The sequence below is a fragment of the Taudactylus pleione genome, unplaced genomic scaffold (genome assembly GCF_031769625.1).
Source record: "Taudactylus pleione unplaced genomic scaffold, aTauple2 ptg000539l, whole genome shotgun sequence".
Lineage (NCBI taxonomy): Eukaryota > Metazoa > Chordata > Amphibia > Anura > Myobatrachidae > Taudactylus > Taudactylus pleione.
This window is the reverse complement of record NW_028284941.1, coordinates 3,894,650-3,913,797: the sequence shown is the minus strand read 5'-3', so window position 1 is coordinate 3,913,797 and position 19,148 is coordinate 3,894,650. Positions and strand designations below refer to the sequence as shown.

The 19,148-nt window shown below is 49.4% G+C and overlaps 1 protein-coding gene across 1 annotated transcript in view; it reads left to right on the top strand.

Moving 5' to 3' along the window:
- LOC148500939 (protein kinase C delta type-like) overlaps positions 1-19,148 on the top strand; it is a 62,030-nt gene that overhangs the window by 8,999 nt on the left and 33,883 nt on the right. The window contains exons 3-5 of the mRNA XM_088451161.1: positions 12,491-12,664; positions 15,704-15,795; positions 17,040-17,102. Coding sequence (XP_088307287.1) covers positions 12,491-12,664; positions 15,704-15,795; positions 17,040-17,102 — 329 coding nt within the window. The remainder of the gene's footprint in view (positions 1-12,490; positions 12,665-15,703; positions 15,796-17,039; positions 17,103-19,148) is intronic.

The window sequence follows — 19,148 nt, the reverse complement described above, 5'->3', positions numbered from 1 at the left end:
TAAAGGCCAGCACAACGAATTCCTCGTTGATATGGAAACGTGAAACAACTTTGAGAAGAAATTCAGGACAAGTGCGCAGCACTGCCCTGTTCCCATGAAAAATCAGGAAAGGGGGTCTACAGGAGAGAGCCCCTAAGTCAGAAACACGTCTGGCCGAAGCGATGGCCAGAAGGAAAATTGTTTTAGCTGTCAGCCATTTAAGGTCCACTGAGCCCAGTGGTTCACACGGCGGGCCCTGGAGAGCCCTCAGGACCACAGCTAAATCCCAAGGCGCCACCAGTGGAACAAAGGGCGGCTGAATTCAAAGAACACCCTGCATAAAGGTGCGCACATCAGGGATTGTAGCAATCCTACGATGGAACCAGACGGACAGGGCAGACACCTGCACCTTCAGAGAAGCAAGGTGAAGCCCATGGTCTAGTCCCACCTGTAGGAAAACAAACACTCTAGACAGACGGAACTCCCGAGGGGCATAACCTCTCGGTCGACACCACTGGAAGAACGTATGCCACACACGATGGTATATCCTTGCAGAAGATGGTTTCCAAGCTCTTAGCATAGTTTGCACTACAGAGCTGGAAAACCCCCTGGACCTTAACATGGCCGTCTCAACAGCCACGCCGTCAAAGACAGCCGAGTCAGGTCCGGGTGAAGACAAGGACCCTGTGACAGTAGGTCTGGTCGCAGCAGCAACCGCAGAGGACTGTCCACGGACAGATCCTGAAGGTCTGAGAACCAGTGCCGCCTGGGCCATGCGGGAGCTTTCAACAGGAGCGTCCCTCCTTCCTGTTTGAATTTCCGGATTACCCGTGGAAGAAGGGAAAATGGAGGAAAGAGATATGCAAACCGGAACGTCCACTGGACGGACAGAGCATCCACCAGAGACGCCTTTTCGTCTCTTGTTCGAGACCCGTACACCGGCAACTTGTTGTTGTGCCGTGACGCCATGAGGTCGATCTCTGGAAGACCCCACCTGTCCACCAGAAGTTGAAAGACATCCGGGTGCAGAGACCACTCCCCCGCATGAACGTCCTGGCGACTGAGAAAGTCTGCCTCCCAGTTGAGTACTCCCGGGATGAATATGGCCGATATGGCCGGGAGATTGCGCTCTGCCCAGACTAGGATGCGGGACACCTCTACGAGTGCCGCCTGACTTCGGGTTCCTCCTTGCCGATTTATGTAGGCCATGGTGGTGGCGTTGTCTGACTGGACCTGCACGGGGTGACCTTGGAGAACCCAATGTGCCTGCTGGAGAGCATTGGAGTTCCAAGATGTTTATTGGAAGCTCCTTCTCCGCTTGAGACCATCTGCCCTGGAACAAGTGTGGACCCGTGACCGCTCCCCAGCCCCGAAGGCTGGCATCCGTTGTCAACAGGACCCAGTTCGCCACCCAAAATGGACGACCCTTGTTGAGATGGGTCGTTTGCAACCACCAGGCTAGGGAGAGACGAACCTCCGGAGTGAGCACCATCGTCTGGGACATTAGACTCTGAGGCAGTCCATTCCATTTGAACAGGATCAATTGCTGCAGAGGTCTGGAGTGAAACTGGGCATATTCCACCATGTCGAATACTGACACCATGGAGCCCAGTTACCTCATCGCCGAGTGCAGGGACACACGGCGACTCTGCAGACAACTGCGCACCCTCAACTGTAAGGCAGATATCTTTTCCCCCGTCACAAAGATCCTCTGCTGTCTGGAGTCCAATAAGGCTCTGAGGTGCAGAATCCTCTGAGACGGGATCAGGGTGAACTTCTACCAGTTTATTAACCAGCCGTGCCTTTGCAGTACCGCAATCGTCAGATCCAAGTGGCGTATGAGGATCTCTGGAGATCCTGCTACCAACAGAAGATCGTCCAGGTACGGCAACATGCGGTCTCCCTGCAGCCGCAGGAAAGCCGCCATGACCGCCATAACCTTGGTGAACACTCGTGGTGCTGTCGCCAGGCCAAAAGGTAACGGCCGGAACTGGAAGTGATCGTTGCGGATTGCAAACCTGAGGAAGTGTTGATGGCGTAAAAGAATAGGGACATGCAGGTAAGTGTCCTGTATGTCCAACGACACCATGTAATCCCCAGGTTCAAGCGCCAGAATGATGGACCGTAGTGTCTCCATCCGAAACCTCAGCACCCGCAAGGACCTGTTGAGGGCTTTGAGGTTGAAAACCGGACGGTACGACCCATTGGGTTTCTGCACCAAAAATAGATTGGAATAGAAACCCTGGTCCTTCTGGGAGAATGGAACAGGCACTATAACTCCAGCCTGGAACATAGTGTGCAAAACTTTCCGCAGTTCCAAGGCTTTGTTCCGGTCTAAGGGAAGACCCGTGGCGAAGAATCGGGATGGGGGCATACCCGTGAGAAACCACTTCGTGAACCCAATTGTCTGTCGTGGTTACCGACCAACACTGGGCGAACTGCAGCAGGCAGCCTCCCACTTTGGGGTCCCCCAAAGGGAGGCCCGGACCGTCAGGCCGCAGGTTTGTCATCAGACTTAGGGGCCGGACGTCTGGTACTACAGGCCTGTTTCCTGGGCTTGGCCGATTTCTTGGGGCCAGCCTGTCGGGGAAAAGACTGTGTTTTAGGCCTACCTGGGCCCTGTAAGGCCGACGGACCTGAACTGGAAGGGACCGCAGCAGACGGGAGACATGCAGACATGGCTGCCGCCAGCGTGGCCACAATTTTGTCCAGATCCGGACCAAATAGGACGTCTCCATTAAAGGGTAAAGCTTCCAAGCCCTTTTTGGAATCAGCGTCCGCCTTCCAGGATCGCAACCATAAGGTGCGACGAGCAGCAACAGCTGCCGAAGAAATCCGAGATGTGAGGGTACTGATATCCAAGGCCGCTTCTTTGATATAAGTGGCCGAATCCCGGAGATTGCCTACCAACTCGGCCTGTTCAGCTGAACAGTCAGAATCCAAAGACGCCTCCAAACTATCAGCTCCACAGCTCTGGCTACCCAACATACGGCCATAGCTGGCCTGGATGCCCCCCCCCGCGAGGGAATAAAACTTTAGGCAGATCTCCACCTTATGGTCCGTATCATCCTTCAAGGAGGACATGGAGGGCATGGGCAATGTGGCACTTCGGACTAGGCGTGTCACATGAGAATCCACCTGTGGAGGAGATTCCCACTTATAAGCCACCGCTAGACGTCTTTGAGGCTGATACCGTTTGCCAGGGTGTTTCCACGCCTCCTCTAAATGGTCTACTAACTGACCCGAAAGAGGAAACACTGTGGCGTCACCCTTAATATCCTTAAAAAAGGCATATTTGGACACCGGAGGATCGTCATCCTCAATAACTAAAGCTGTGCGGACTGCCCGAATAAGGCCAGGAATATAAACCTTGGACTTAGCGTCCGACTCTTTAGTACGGAGAGGTTCTTGGTCAGATAGATCCAGAATCTCCCAATCATCGGTCGTCACGTCGTCATCCTCATAAGGAGCGGACAGAGACGCCACCGGCCGCTTATGTGGCCGCAACACAGACTCCCCTTGTAACACGTCCGACAAATGCTGTACAGAACTTGTCAGTGAATTAACCCACGCAGGTTCCTGAGAGACCTGGGGAGGGGGAATAGGGAGACTCTGGGGTACCATCAGTTGTCTCAGGAAACCCTGCATAGGTGACGACACCACTGACTGCTGGGACAATCCCATTTGTGAAAACGCAGGTGGCGGAGCTAACTGGCCCACTAGGGTTGTAAGCGCTTTGGCGAAACAAGCCCAGGGCGGTTCCTGTACCGGAGCCATGACAGTAATTGGCCGCGCCAATAAATAACACTGCCGACATAGCCCCTCCGCGTTACCCTCCCCCTCCGCTATTGGTACCTTGCACGTAGTACATTGAAGCTGGAGAGGAAATTCACTCTCAGACAGGATGGTAAGTATGTGACCCCTCTCACTAATACTCGTTAGTATAGTGTGAGAACCACCCTGCAATCACCGCACCGCAAGGGCTTTAGCAGAAGAAGAGCAGGGACAGTGAAATGGCTGACAGTAGAAAGTGAAAGTACAGGCAGCAGACGCTAGCAGAAGTCACATACAATGCAAAGAAATTAATCCCTGCACTATCAGCGCTGTTCTTCAACTACGCAGACACAGAGCCTGGTAGGACACAGTGCTGCATACACAGACCTGTTTCAACGGAGGAGAGGTATGCCGGGGGACCCAGACCACGATGCCACCGATCAACAGCTTCCAGCAGTGTTCACCATGCTTTAGGAAAGATGGCCACCGAGGAGCAGAGAGGAGGCCGGCCTGGGGGAGGAGCGCTGCCACAGGGCCAATCGGCAGGTGCAGAGAGGGCTGTGTGCAGCGGTGGAGGCGCTGGCTGTGTACAGGGAAGGCGCGCTCCCGTGGCATGCAATTAACCCGTGGGACGCCGCAGCGCTACTGCTCAGCTGCGGTCCTCTGTCCCAGGGGGGTACTGGAAGCGCAGGTTGGTTACCTGGCTCCACGCTGCAGCCAGTCCCCAGGGAGCCCCCTGCCTGGGGACTCTGGACCATGTTACAGCAGAGACCCACCGCGGGACCCCGCTGCTTACCTGCTGTCCCCTTGATTCCGGCCATGGTCCAAAACATCTGGGGTCACCGCTAGCTGTGACCCCAGATGCTTACCAGCATCCCCGGATCAGTACCGGTGTTCTGGTACCGTCGGGGTGTAGGGAAGACAGCATGGACGTCAGTAGTGACTGTCCATGCTGTACTTCCAGATGTGCAGCCACAGCTGCTGCGAAGAAAACTTCAGGGGCTATCCTTAGCCCCCCTCTAAACAGGTGCTCCGACTCCGAGCCGGGCACCAACGAAACTGAGATGCCTTGGCTTGGGGGCGGGGTATAGGACGGGGGCCCTAGTGCATCCTGGGAGGCTGAAAACTTAACTCTATGGTGCCCGATGCCTGACGTCATCACCTATACCCCAAGGTATCCTGTGGATACCCTAATGGACCCTGATGTAGAAAAAGTGTTAAACAAATCAAAATATGTTTTATATTTTAGATTCCTCAAAGTAGCCCCCTTTTGCTTGGATGACAGCTTTGAGGTAGTCTCCTGGAATGGTTTTGAATTAACAGGTGTGCCTTGTCAAGAGTCAATCTGTGGAATTACTTGCCTTGTTAATGTGTTTGAGACCATCAGTTGTTTTGTGCAGAGGTAGGGTTAGTACACAGTGGACGCCACTATATGACTACTGTTGTAATCCATATTATGGCACCAACCACTCAAGTCAGTAAAAAGAAATGACAGTCCATCATTACTTTAAGAACATTTCAAGAACTTTGAAAGTATCCTCAAGTGCAGTTGCAAAAACCATCAAACGCTATGATGAAACTGGCTCTCATGAGGACCGCCCCAGGAAAGGAAGACCAAGAGTTACCTCTGCTGCAGAGGATAAGTTCATTAGAGTTACCAGCCCTAAAAACTGCTACTTAACAGCACATCAGATTAGAGACCACATAAAGGCCCTCATTCAGAGGCGGTCGCAAGAAGCGATCGCTCTCTCTGAATGAGGGCGGCCACTTCTTTTTTTTAGTGCGGTCTCCTGGTCGCTAGCTAACCTTTTCATGAAACCCAGTAGCACAGGATAAAAGTAAAATAGAATTTATTCACAGAAGAAATATAATCAGCAAGGTCTCATATAAAGTCTCAAACAGCACAAAGATTCACATATGCAATAATAAATATAGGAGAAAATCCATGCGGCGTGGCTAGGGTTCGGAGCGGGGTTGAGCCCCGTGATACGGAGAAGGTTGTAGCAGGGTTGAGCCCTGTGATGTAATAAGATTCCGGAACAGGGTTGAGCCCTGCAGCATGGCGAGAGTTTGGAGCGGGGCTGAGCCCTGTGATGCGGAGAAGATTGTAGCAGGGTTGAGCCCTGTGATGTAATAAGATTCCGGAATAGGGTTGAGCCCTGCGGCGTGGCTAGGGTTCGGAGCAGGGTTGAGCCATGTGATGCAGAGATGATACTGTAACGGTGCAGTTGACAACTGTAAAAAGGATGCGTTCAATATCCACAGGAACGGAAAGACAACAGGCAAAGTAAATAGTGCAGCAAAATGATGAAACCACAGTGATGGAGCAGTAAGCAATACTTAGGCAATAGGAATGCTGGGCTCTGTAGTGCAGCGGGTAACTGGCATCAGAAGTTCATCTGGAATATAACAAAGTCCACAGTAATCTACAGGCACAGCGGGGATCTGGCAGGAGTTCAAGAATGACCTGAAAGCAAAGTTGCACAGACACTGAGACACAGTTAGTAACAGGCTTTATACTACAGGTCTGTGATCCATAGGACGTTTCAGAACATGTGACCCAAATGGAATCAGGTTTGAAATAATGAGCAATCTAGGAATCCCACAACCTGCCGACACCTGGGAAACAGATGATCACTTTAAGACTCTATCCCCTGAATGAGAAGCATGCCAGCAAGCAGGATAGCTCCTCCAACTTTGGCAAAAGTAGTCTATCTTTATGTACTGAAATAGTCGCAGTCCTGACACTACCACAGCATTCTGCAGCGCCATGCCATCCCATCTGGTTTGCGTTTACTGGGACCATAATTTGCTTCTCAACAAGACAATGACCCCAAACACACTTCCAGGCTATGTAAGGGCTACGTGACCAAGAAGGAAAGTGATGGAGTGCTGCATCAGATGACCTGGCCTCCACAATCACCCGACCTAAACCCAAATGGGCTGTTTTGGGATGAGTTGGACCGCAGAGTGAAGGAAAAGCAGCCAAAAAGTGCTCAGCACCTCTGGGAACTCCTTCAAGACTGTTGGAAAACCATTCCAGGAGACTACCTCATGAAGCTGATTGAGAGAATGCCAAGAGTGCGCAAAGCTGTCATCCAAGCAAAAGGGGGCTACTTTGAGGAATCTAAAATATAAAACATATTTTGATTTGTTTAACACTTTTTTGTTTACAACATAATTCCATATGTGTTCTTTCATAGTTTTGATGTCTTCAGTATTAATCTTCTATGTTGAAAATAATTTAAATAAACAAAAAACATTGAATGAGAGGGTGTGTCCAAACTTTTACCTGGTACTGTACATACACATACAGGCAGGAAGGGTCACACATACAGTACATACAAGCAGGAAGGGTCACACATACACATACACGCAGGAAGGGTCACACATACACTACATACAGGCAGGAAGGGACACATACAGTACATACAGGCAGGAAGGGTCACACATACACACATACTGTACATACAGACAGGAAGGGTCACACATACACACATATAGTACATACAGGCAGGAAGGGTCACACATACTGTACATACAGGCAGGGAGGGTCACACATACAGTACATAAAGGCAGGAAGGGTCACACATACAGTACATACAGACAGGAAGGGTCACACATACATACACACATACGGTACATACAGGCAGGAAGGGTCACACATACACACATACAGTACATACAGACAGGAAGGGTCACACATACAGTACATACAGGCTGGAAGGGTCACACATACAGTACATACAGGCAGGAAGGGTCACACATACACACATATAGTACATAAAGGCAGGAAGGGTCACACATACAGTACATACAGACAGGAAGGGTCACACATACACACATATAGTACATACAGGCTGGAAGGGTCACACATACAGTACATACAGGCAGGAAGGGTCACACATACACACATATAGTACATAAAGGCAGGAAGGGTCACACATACAGTACATACAGACAGGAAGGGTCACACATACATACACACATACGGTACATACAGGCAGGAAGGGTCACACATACACACATACAGTACATACAGACAGGAAGGGTCACACATACAGTACATACAGGCAGGGAGGGTCACACATACACACCTATAGTACATACAGGCAGGAAGGGTCACATACACATACAGTACATACAGGCAGGAAGGGTCACACATACAGTACATACAGGCATCAAGGGTCACACATACAGTACATACAGACAGGAAGGGTCACACATACATACACACATACAGTACATACAGGCAGGAAGGGTCACACATACAGTACATACAGGCAGGAAGGGTCACACATACACACATACAGTACATACAGACAGGAAGGGTCACACATACAGTACATACAGGCAGGGAGGGTCACACATACACACCTATAGTACATACAGGCAGGAAGGGTCACATACACATACAGTACATACAGGCAGGAAGGGTCACACATACAGTACATACAGGCAGGAAGGGTCACACATACATACACACATACAGTACATACAGGCGGGAAGGGTCACACATACATACACACATACAGTACATACAGGCGGGAAGGGTCACACATACACACCTATAGTACATACAGGCAGGAAGGGTCACATACACATACAGTACATACAGGCAGGAAGGGTCACACATACAGTACATACAGGCATCAAGGGTCACACATACAGTACATACAGACAGGAAGGGTCACACATACATACACACATACAGTACATACAGGCAGGAAGGGTCACACATACAGTACATACAGGCAGGAAGGGTCACACATACACACATACAGTACATACAGACAGGAAGGGTCACACATACAGTACATACAGGCAGGGAGGGTCACACATACACACCTATAGTACATACAGGCAGGAAGGGTCACATACACATACAGTACATACAGGCAGGAAGGGTCACACATACAGTACATACAGGCAGGAAGGGTCACACATACATACACACATACAGTACATACAGGCGGGAAGGGTCACACATACATACACACATACAGTACATACAGGCGGGAAGGGTCACACATACATACACACATACAGTACATACAGGCAGGGAGGGTGATAGACATAACTACTGGGGTTTAACCTCTCTAAGTTACCTAAATGTGGACCCTGCACACAGCTTCTTCCTCGACATGCTGCTGTAGCCTCGCCCCCTGCTGGGGTCAGATGAACATGTGCTGAGCTCCACCAATCAGGGCTCAGCACAAGCTCCTCTAGTGACCAGGAGTTTCTCACTAGAGCAGGAAGGCAGGACAGGAGCTGCTGTTCCTGCTGCGGACCCGGCACAGGCTGTCAGCTACTTGACAGCTGCTCTGGAGTCCGACTGCAGGGCGCCCTCTGGTAAGTAAGGCGCCTGGAGCTTGCGCTCCAGTGGAACCGCCCTCCCTATGCCCCTGGGTAGGGAATATGGATTGTAAGCTCCATTGGGGCAGGGACAGATGTGAATGGTAAGATATCCTCTGTAAAGCGCTGCGGACTATGGCCCTCATTCAGAGCCACTCGCTATTTGCGGTCGTTCGTTCTAAAACTAGGGGTGGCTATTCAAATGAACCGTTCGCTGTTTGCAGTCTGTTCACGCCTCTATGAACGAGCGAACAAAACTTGCGTTCGTTTTTTGGAAAAATACGCCCCCTGGCCGCTCGCATCCTACGTCATGTCCGCTATTAGATTAATCGAGTACATCGACAAGGGTATGAACTGCTCGCTATTCTTGGGGTTGGTGTTTGCTACCACAATTTTGCGAGCAGTTCTGACTATAAAATAATCTAGTGACGTGGTCAATGATGCTGATGTTTTAAATATGCACACCCATAAAACGCCCATTTTGACCTTTAAGCACGCCTGCGTTCTGATTTCCACTCCCCATTTTCAAGCACCTTCCCCTGTTACCACCCACATACACCTCTTTCTGTCACTCAAAATAGCAGGCATTCGCTATTTTGCGAGCACATGAATTTCGGCCGCACTGACTGGTTAGCGCATGCGTATAACGATCCGTACGCATGCGCAGTTGGGCTAACATCGCTCGGAACGAACGAGCGGCCGCTTACGAGCGGCTCTGAATCAGGCCCTATGTGTGCGCTATATAAATAACTGGTAATAAATAAATACCCTTTGCAGACAGGAAGCATACTGGATTGTTTGTCTGAAAACACTTGGGCTCAATGACATGGTAGAATTAAATAACATCTAATATTATTAAACTATTCTACTGTTTGTGTCCAGAGTGTGGCACCTACTTTCTCTTTATTGTTGGGTATGATTATCCTGTGAAAGCATCTGGGAAAGATATATTTCATTCTTATGCCCCTATTTACTGAAATGCGCATTTCAAATGCAGTTGTAGTGTGATACTTCTGCCCAGATTCTCAAGCAGGGACAGAGCTTGCAATAAAGCTCTGTCCCTGCGAATCCACTTCACACACTTCTCACTATGGGGCCCATTTATTAAGGATCGCATTTTGCAATGCGATCAGGGCATGCAGTACCGCCGAATGTATGACCCGGCACATGCAGGGAGACGGGCTCCGAAAAGAGCCCGTCCCTGCGATGTGGCCGGAGCGCATTCCGGGCTGCTGCGCATGTGCAGTCCCGCGGACTGCACATGAGCGGCGCCCATTGCCAGCGGAGGGATCTGGAAGATCCCTCCGCCGGCTGAAATCCGGGTAAGTGCCCATAGGACACAGCGGCTAACGCTATCTTCAGATAGCGTTAGCTGCTGGGGCCAATATCGAGAATGCTTCGCATTCCCGATATTGATACATTTGGAAGCATCGCATCCCCCATAGAAACCTATGGGGGAGGCGGCTGCCGGCGGCAGTGGAGGGATCGCAGCAGGTATCTCCGATACCTGCTGCGGTCCCTCCTTCATACATTCGGGGGATACTAAGTATTTGAGGTAAACACCTGTTTTCGGGGAATTTACCTCAAATGCACTTTGATAAATGGGCCCCTATATGTTTTTACAAAAAATACAATGAGAATGTGCCTGCACATGTGCTGCCAGCTCACCAACTCCCGCCCCCTGTGCGACCACCACCACACATGAATCCCCCCTGTTCAGCTTATACTTACCTGTCCGGTGATCGGTGCTCCGGTGAGATCCTTGGGATTCTGTTCATCTGGTCTCCTCTCCCCTGCACCGTAACCCTGGTCAATTGCTGTATACAGCAGCTGACCAGGGTCACAGTGCAGGAGCCCGGAGACCAGCTGACCGGAGACCCAGAGGACCTCACCAGAGCACTGATCACCGCTCCCTGCTATTTTTTAAGTGATCAGCTTGTGGTCTATTTAGACAACAAAGTTGATCACAGGGGCCGGCTCCCGCCTCTGCTCTGCCTGTCAGGGCAGAGCAGGAGTTGGGAAAACAGGGGAAAGCTTGGATAATGCCACCTGAAGATAACATTATTATCACAGGGCTTTCCCCATTATTTTTAGTAAATCTGAGCAGATCACATTTCCCATTACAAGTATGGGAAATGTGATTTGCTTACTAAAAATAAGCAAATTGAAGGGCTTGATGTAGTTTTTCACATTATTTTAGTTAAAAAAAGATTGATCAATAGAGCCCAAGAGAGCCAATATATATATATTATAACTTAATTTATGGACATCTATGGTTTGATTTCTCTGCATGTGTGGATTGCACGGGTTGTTTTGTTGCTGACATTTGGTGAAAATTTAATTACAATAACCCCTTTATAAATATATTTACAGAGAAAAATGTTGATGTGTTCAATACTTACTTTATCCGTTGTGTCTATATATATATATATCTCAACCACCCCCTTGTGGTATTCCTCAGGGGCATGTTGGGCGGTACATTATGTTTCTGTTTGATTTAAAGTAAACCCTGCTTGCTTTTACTCAAACTATATTAGCAAAGGGACGTGACCTATGCCAGGTCACCACAGTACACCCCATCCTGGCCCATTCCAGCCCCTCTCTGTCCACTGCTCCTTCATGCTCCCGCTCTTCAGCATCCTGCCCCCTCTCCAGGATTGGATTGGCCCACAGGTACAGGGGAAATCCCTGGTAGTCCCCACTGCCTGAGGGCCCCACCCCCCTCTAGGTGTCTTGTTCCAGACTGTGCACTAAATTGTACACTGTTACTCTAATGGTGGGTCAGTTACATTCTAGAGCAGAACATCGGTAACATCAGTACTCGGTTGTTCTTCTCTAGAAACTACGCCAATATTTACCTATTGGTAAAGCAAGCCTCTCTGGTGGTTGACCCTTAAGCATGTGCCCCCACTACTGCATTCCCCTGGTGGGACCTTTATGCCCCAGTCTGACACTGCCCCTTTCTACCCACTGTACGCTCCCCGCCATGCTGTCTGCTGTGCTGTCCCCATCTAATACTCTCAACCCACCCATTCTTCCTGCTCCCTCCCTCCCGCAGCTGCATACTAACCTGTCCTGTCTCCCTAGCAGTCTGAGCCATTCGGGTGAGCTTCCCGGCTCCTAAAGCACATATATGTAGGAAACAAGACAGACCTTAGAGAATTATTATAATATTCCATCAAATCCACGCTGTTATATAATTCATTGCATTCACATTTTTTTCATTAGAGTATTGGCGCTTAAACAATACCATATATTACCCTTATCCATGGACACAGTAAGTTATCATTACTGCATGTATGACCCATACCTCATATGTGAATCTCTGACATATTTATTTGTCTTTCTTCCTGACTCTGTTATGTCTCTCTGTTCTGTACAGGTGTTGCTGGCATATGACACCGTAGCCAAAACATCGCTAGCGCTGAAGGTGCTGAAGAAGAGAGAGCTGCAGGACGAGGATGTGAGGACGGCCGTCTGTGTAGAAAGAAGACTTCTCCATGAGGCCGTCGGGAGCAACTTCCTCATCCGCGGGATTTGCGCCTTCCAGACTCAGGTACTTTTGTGAATATTTCTATGAACCCACTTGGACAGTAAAATGTTGTTGTGGTTCCTGAGCATCATTACATGCTGATTGCAGGAAGCAGCTTCAAGAACTGTCACACAGACACATCTTTCCATTTGTAATAGTAATATGGTGGCTTCTGTGTACAATTGTATGTAGTTCTTTTACCATGACATACTAGCACTACTCTATAACATACTGCATTCATACACCTTGCACACTTTCCTTCTCTCCCTGAAAATCTGTGAGACTCCTGAATTTCCTAGTGAAATGGCCAGGACAGGGGGAGGCGTGATGATGCATTTCTCTGCACATTACATCATTGTGGCCTCACCCCCCTGAGCGATGTGCAGTGATGTGATTTGTGTCACCCCACCACCCACCACTGGCCACCTGCATCTCCCCTCCAGGATCTCCAGCAGGGTGGTGTGACTGTCATCCTATCAAGTGGTTTACTCATTACGGGGCTCATTGTGAGTCACACGCAAAGTGGCTGCATTTGCAGAAGCCTGATTTACTACCTTATGTTACTGTGACATTCCATTCAACTAATGCAAGGTGGAAAGCCGTGCCGCCCACTTTAATTACGACAACCACTGTACTGTCATCATTAGTATAAGTACCTGCACCAGTCCCATGCTAGATGCAAGAGATCTGTCAGAAACAGGCTTCCCTTCCCCGTACATACAACTCACACAGGGGCCTATTCATCAACACTAAGTTAACGTTTTTAAGGACATTTTCCTTAAATAACGTTATTTTAGTATTCATGAAGCCACTTAGCACAGGAAATATCACTGATATCTCTTTGCTAAGTTCCCCTGCGTTAATTTCCACACTCCCCATATATTAGTATGGGGATGTGGAAATTATGGTATTCATCAAATTCCGAAAATTATGAATTTTCGGAATTTGATGGAGGAACTATCCGCCACTGTGAGTAAGCGAATAGCAGGTGAGACTTACCTGCTGCCAGCTGGACAGGTCCCCCAGCGTCTTCCTCCGGCGGTCTGGTGCGTCCTCTGGCTCCGGAGGCTGGTCGGACACTGTGTTCTCCCAGCAGAACACAATAAAGATTAGAAAAAAAAACAAAAACTTTTTTTTTTCTCTAATCTGTACTGTGGTGTGCTGGGAGACCATGTGACAGACCAGCAGGACGGAGCCAGAGGCTGCTGCGCGGACAGGTAAGTGCTGAAGAAGGGGGGGTGGAGGTGAGCGGGGGGGAGGGGGTGCAGGTGAGCGGAGAGGGGGGACACAAACTTACCGCATGTGTAGGCAGTGCTGTGCATGCACTGGGTTAACGAATGTAACAGCGCATGCGCAGCACTGTTTCCAGCTGCGGTAAGATAGTGTAGAGAGGGATAACTATCTATGTCCTGAAAATTTGTCATCGCAAAAATGACAGCTTTTCGGAATAGTCAGTTATGGAGAGGAAGAATGATGAATTCCTCTGGTACTTAGGTAGAACTCCATGCGAGTTCTAAACCTAATTACTTCCAGGGAAAGTTTAGTAATGATGAATAGGTCCCACAGAGCTTTACATAAACTCCCACATGTCTGTGCACTTGCATTGTTGGTGCCCAGCTCCCGCCTAAATTCTCAACTTCACATAAAAACTGATCCGGCCACATTCTGGCCGTGATTCAGAGCCGGACGAAAGAGCGCTCGTTCTGAATCAGGGCGGTTTTTTTTTTTTTTTGTGACTACCCACAGCTATAGCGAGCGGCCAGGTTGATGGTCACGATGGTCAAGACCATCGCGACCATCGGGCTTGCGACGAGACCCTTGTGGTAGAGTCTCGTGGCCACAAGCCCCAGAGAGATTTCGGCTCTAACAGAGCCGGAATCTCTCCACTGACCTCAATCGTGATGTCAGTGGGGCCGCCCCCAAACGGCAGGCGTTCACATGGGAATGCCTCCATTTGGGCAGCCACCCCCCCGGCCCGCCCACCAAAGGGGGTGAGCTTTCACTCAACATCGACAGCTCGCCCCCTTTGTTGCGAGACCCGGAACTACGTCGCTAGCCGGGTCTCGTGCATGCGCACGACGGAGCCGGCTCCCTCGTGCGCATGCTCTGTGGGCCACCATCGACCCGGTTGCGAGCGCTCAGCGCTTGCGACCGGGTCTGAATCAGGCCCTCTGTCCGACTAAGAACAGGACAGAAATACACACAAATGTGTAAATTTGCACCTGTGCTCTATGTAGGAATCCACCATTTGCATGCGTCTGATCTGTCTGAGTCAGTGACCACAGGTCATTTGTACTGTGTAAATTATGGTGAGTTATGTGCTGATGTCTGTGAATGTATAGATATATTGCCAACTGAACTGCCGGCATGTGTCGTTTTTCCTGCCAGGAGTGCTGCACCACTAGGGTATTTATATATATATATATATATATATACACACACAATTGGCTTTGATCCACAGCACTCAAACATCTACGGTGCCAGTGCCAAAATTATACAAGCTCAGCACTGACCATTATATTCCAAACTGTACTTTTAATTCCAGGGAATGTTAGTTCCAAAGTATTGCAATAGTTTGTCAAACTGACCAACCACGTCACGGTCTTAAGGAACGCCTCCGTTTGTGAAACCACCCCCTCGCCACGCCTACAAAACGGGGCGAGCTGTCGATAAAAATCGACAGCCGGCCCTTTTGTAGTGAGCTCCGGAGCTGAGAGAATTCTCTCTCGCTACGGGGCTTGCACACGCGCAGTGAGGCCGCCGCACGTGCGCAGGGCCAAAACATCGACCCGGTTGCAAGCGCTCAGCGCTTGCGACCGGGTCGGAATGAGGGCCTATGTTTCTACAATGAGTTTAAGTGCTTGCTCACTGGCTTAAAGAGACAGAACCACACCCAAGCATACTAACTAATGACACCTGGGGATGACAAAATTTGTTTACATATGGGAACTTGAGTGCAAGAACAAGTGTGACCACAAAAATTGAACATAGATTTTAAATACTCATTATGCTTCTTCAATATACCTATCATATTAATATTGACCTTTGTCTGTCCTGTTATAGGAGCTTCTTTTCCTAGGAATGGACTTTGCGCATGGCGGAGATCTGGATGAGCTGCTCCGTAAGAGAGACCACCTGGACATCAAGACGGCAACGTAAGAGCTGAAAATGAGGTGTTGGGAGAATGAGAGTAATGTTACAAACAGAGTACAGGGGTAGATGAAGGACACGCAGGACAACATACAGAAAATATGGTGTTGGGAGGATGAGAGTAATGCTACATACAGAGTATAGGGGTAGATGAGGGAGGCTACATCACACAGGATAACATACAGAAAATGTGATGTTGGGAGGATGAGAGTAATGCTACATACAGAGTACAGGGGTAGATGAGGGAGGCTACATCACTCAGGATAACATACAGAAAATGAGATGTTTGGAGGATGAGAGTAATGCTACATACAAAGTACAGGGGTAGATGAGGGAGGCTACATCACTCAGGATAACATACAGAAAATGAGGTGTTAGGAGGATGAGAGTAATGTTGCATACAGAGTACAGGGGTAGATGAGGGAGGCTACATAACACAGGATAACACAGCACCATGTCGAATGCTTTTTCAGCATTTAGTGACAGTATGACTTTATCAGAGTGGCCCGATGACTCAATGTTGATTGATTGATTTGAAATCGATTAAAATCAACCTTCAGTAAATATACCCTTGGTGTACTGGCATTTGGATTGAATATCCGGCTGCCGCTTAACGGGCGGTTCGATTCCCGGCTCCGGCAGCCCGACAAAATAGCAGAGCCCGGCAGCGGAAGCCCGACAGCGCTGGAAATCCCGATCGTCTTACTAACCTAACCAACCCCCCTAACCCTAACCATCCTTAGGGGTGCCTAACCCTAACCTCCCCCCAAGTGCCTAACCCTAACCTCCCCCCTCTAAGTGCCTAACCTTAACCCCCCCTTCCCCGCTGCCTAAACCTAAGTCCCCCAGGGGGGTACCTAACCCTAAGTCCCCCCCGGGGGTGCCTAACCCTCCCTCCCCCTAGCCTAACCCTCCCAGGGGGGTGCTTAACCCTAATTCCCCCCTCCCCGAGTGCCCTAAACCTAACCCACGCCCCTGCAGCTGTCCGCTCGCAGCACCCGGCATTCCTTCGATCGGTATGCCGGGCGCCTATCTCCCGGCGCCAGTAAAATGACAGGCGTCTAGATTTTAGACGCCGGTCATTTATCCCTAGGCGGGATAGAGGATTCGGGAAGCCGGCGGTCGGGATTGCAGCCGCCAGCTTCCTAAACGTATCCCGGTGTACTGTTTATCCTAATTTCATATAAACTCTGAGTTTATATGAAATTGTCATATATGTTTACAGGCGTTTCCTTTTTTCTCTTATAAGTTTCTACGCGGCTGAAATCACATCTGGCTTGCAGTTCCTGCACTCAAAGGGCTTCATCCATCGGTAAGATATTTGTTTTCTTATTTTAGTAGTTATTTGTTTCCTGTCCAGGTTCTGCCATTACTGTAATTATTATATTTCTTTGTACGTTTGTATCCAGGGGCGTTTATAGAGAGGAGGGGGCCCGTGTGCAGTCTCTGACACGGGCCCCCTCCTCTCCGGCCGGCTGCGCACTGAGCTGTGTGCGGCCAGCGCCGGAGTTATAGACTCTGGGCACTAGAGTGTGCCCAGAGTCTATAGTGTATGCACAGGTCACCGGGAAAATGGCCACGGCGGCCATTTTCCCTGTACTGCGTATGCGCAAACGACGGGAAAATGGCGGCCATTTTCCAGTCGTTTTACAGCGCCGGACCCACGCGCCGACGTAGGACTCCAGAGAGGTAAGTAATATTATGGGTGCAGGGTGTGCGGTGTGGGGCCCCCCCTGGACTCAGGGACCCGTGTTCCCCGCACACCCTGCACCCATTATAGATACGCCCCTGCTTGTATCATACTGTAGCAGGTAAGTTCAGATGACCAATGGGAGATTGAGATAATGCAAACAAGTTAGCTTTTTATTCCAGGCTTGAAAAGGCATAGCCAGTGTAATGGCTTCTTACATAAGACAAACATAGTTCAGGAACAATAATACAGCTTAAGGCGCACATCCACTCCGATTTCTATGAGCGATTGAACGATATCGTTATCATTCGTTCGCTCATGAATCGGGCACATTAATGTCGAAACGACCAGTGATGTGCGCTCCCGCTGGTCGTTTCCGACATCAGTCATCGCCCGAACATGCTGGTCAACCTGGCGATAACGTCAGGTTGTGCATGTTAGGGGATGATTGATGTTCCTACACTGAATAACTGATCGTTCAGTGTAGGGACAGTACAGACTGTAAAATGACTGCACAATTACAATGTTGTAATCGTGCAGTCGTTTCAAAGTCTGCTAGTAGATGTGCGGCTTTACGTGAGAAAGCAGTTCAAACAAGCAGAGTATTCCCAGCACAGTCATGGTTCAGATTGTCCAGCATAGAGAGAGCTGCTAAAGGTGCAACCTCTCCCTCACATTTCCCCTGACTAACTAACACTACCAGGTTTATACCTTAGCTGGTCTTAACTGAGGTAAGGGTGTGTTTCCTATCTGGCTACAGGAAATTTACCCTTTCCTCAGAATGTGGGAGAGACCCACTCTGTCACACATACATACATTGATGAATGTTGTAGACTGACCATATACAGTATATATTCCCTATTATTTAATGTCATCTTGTTGCCCTTTAGGTTCTATGGTTCATCTGTGATGATTGCTTATTAATATAAACATTAACCTCTATATAATGAAGCCCATACTTACCGACTTTTAGCTCCCTCTTGCCGGGAGGGAGCTGTCGAGCTTTCACGACGGGAGGGCGTGTCGCGGCAAAAGGGGGCGTGATGCGACAATTACTCATCATTGGGGGTGGAGCATTGGGTGTGACAGCGTGATCATGTCACCGTGGCCCCACCCCCTCATCACAATGCCAAGATTTTCTGCATCAAGAAGCAGGGGGCAGGGCGGGTGGGTCCCGGCCAAATCGTGAGGGTAGGCAAGTATGCCCAACGGGGCAGATGGCTCTATTAGCAAGTTTTGCAGTACATAATATATATAGTGAATTAATTTAACAGCTGCTACTTTTATTGCTGAAAAGAGTTAAATTGTGCTGCTGGAATACAAATATAATTTCAACCAGCAATGAAAAGAGCACAATTCTGGTTTACCATCTCCCGCAGCAGAAGGACTATGGCCCTCATTCAGAGGCGGTCGCAAGAAGCGATCGCTCTCGCTGAATGAGCGCGGCTGCTTCTTTTTTTTAGTGCGGCCTCCTGGTCGCTAGCTAAGCTGTGGGTTACCACCCACAGCTTAGCGACCGACCAGGATGATGGTCGCGATGGTCAAGACCATCGCGGCTTGCGACGAGACCCTAAGGTTGGGTCTTGGCAAGCGCAAGCCCCAGGGAGCTTTCTGCTCTGTTCGAGCAGGAAGCTCCCCAATGACATAATTGCAAGCGTTCACTCGGGA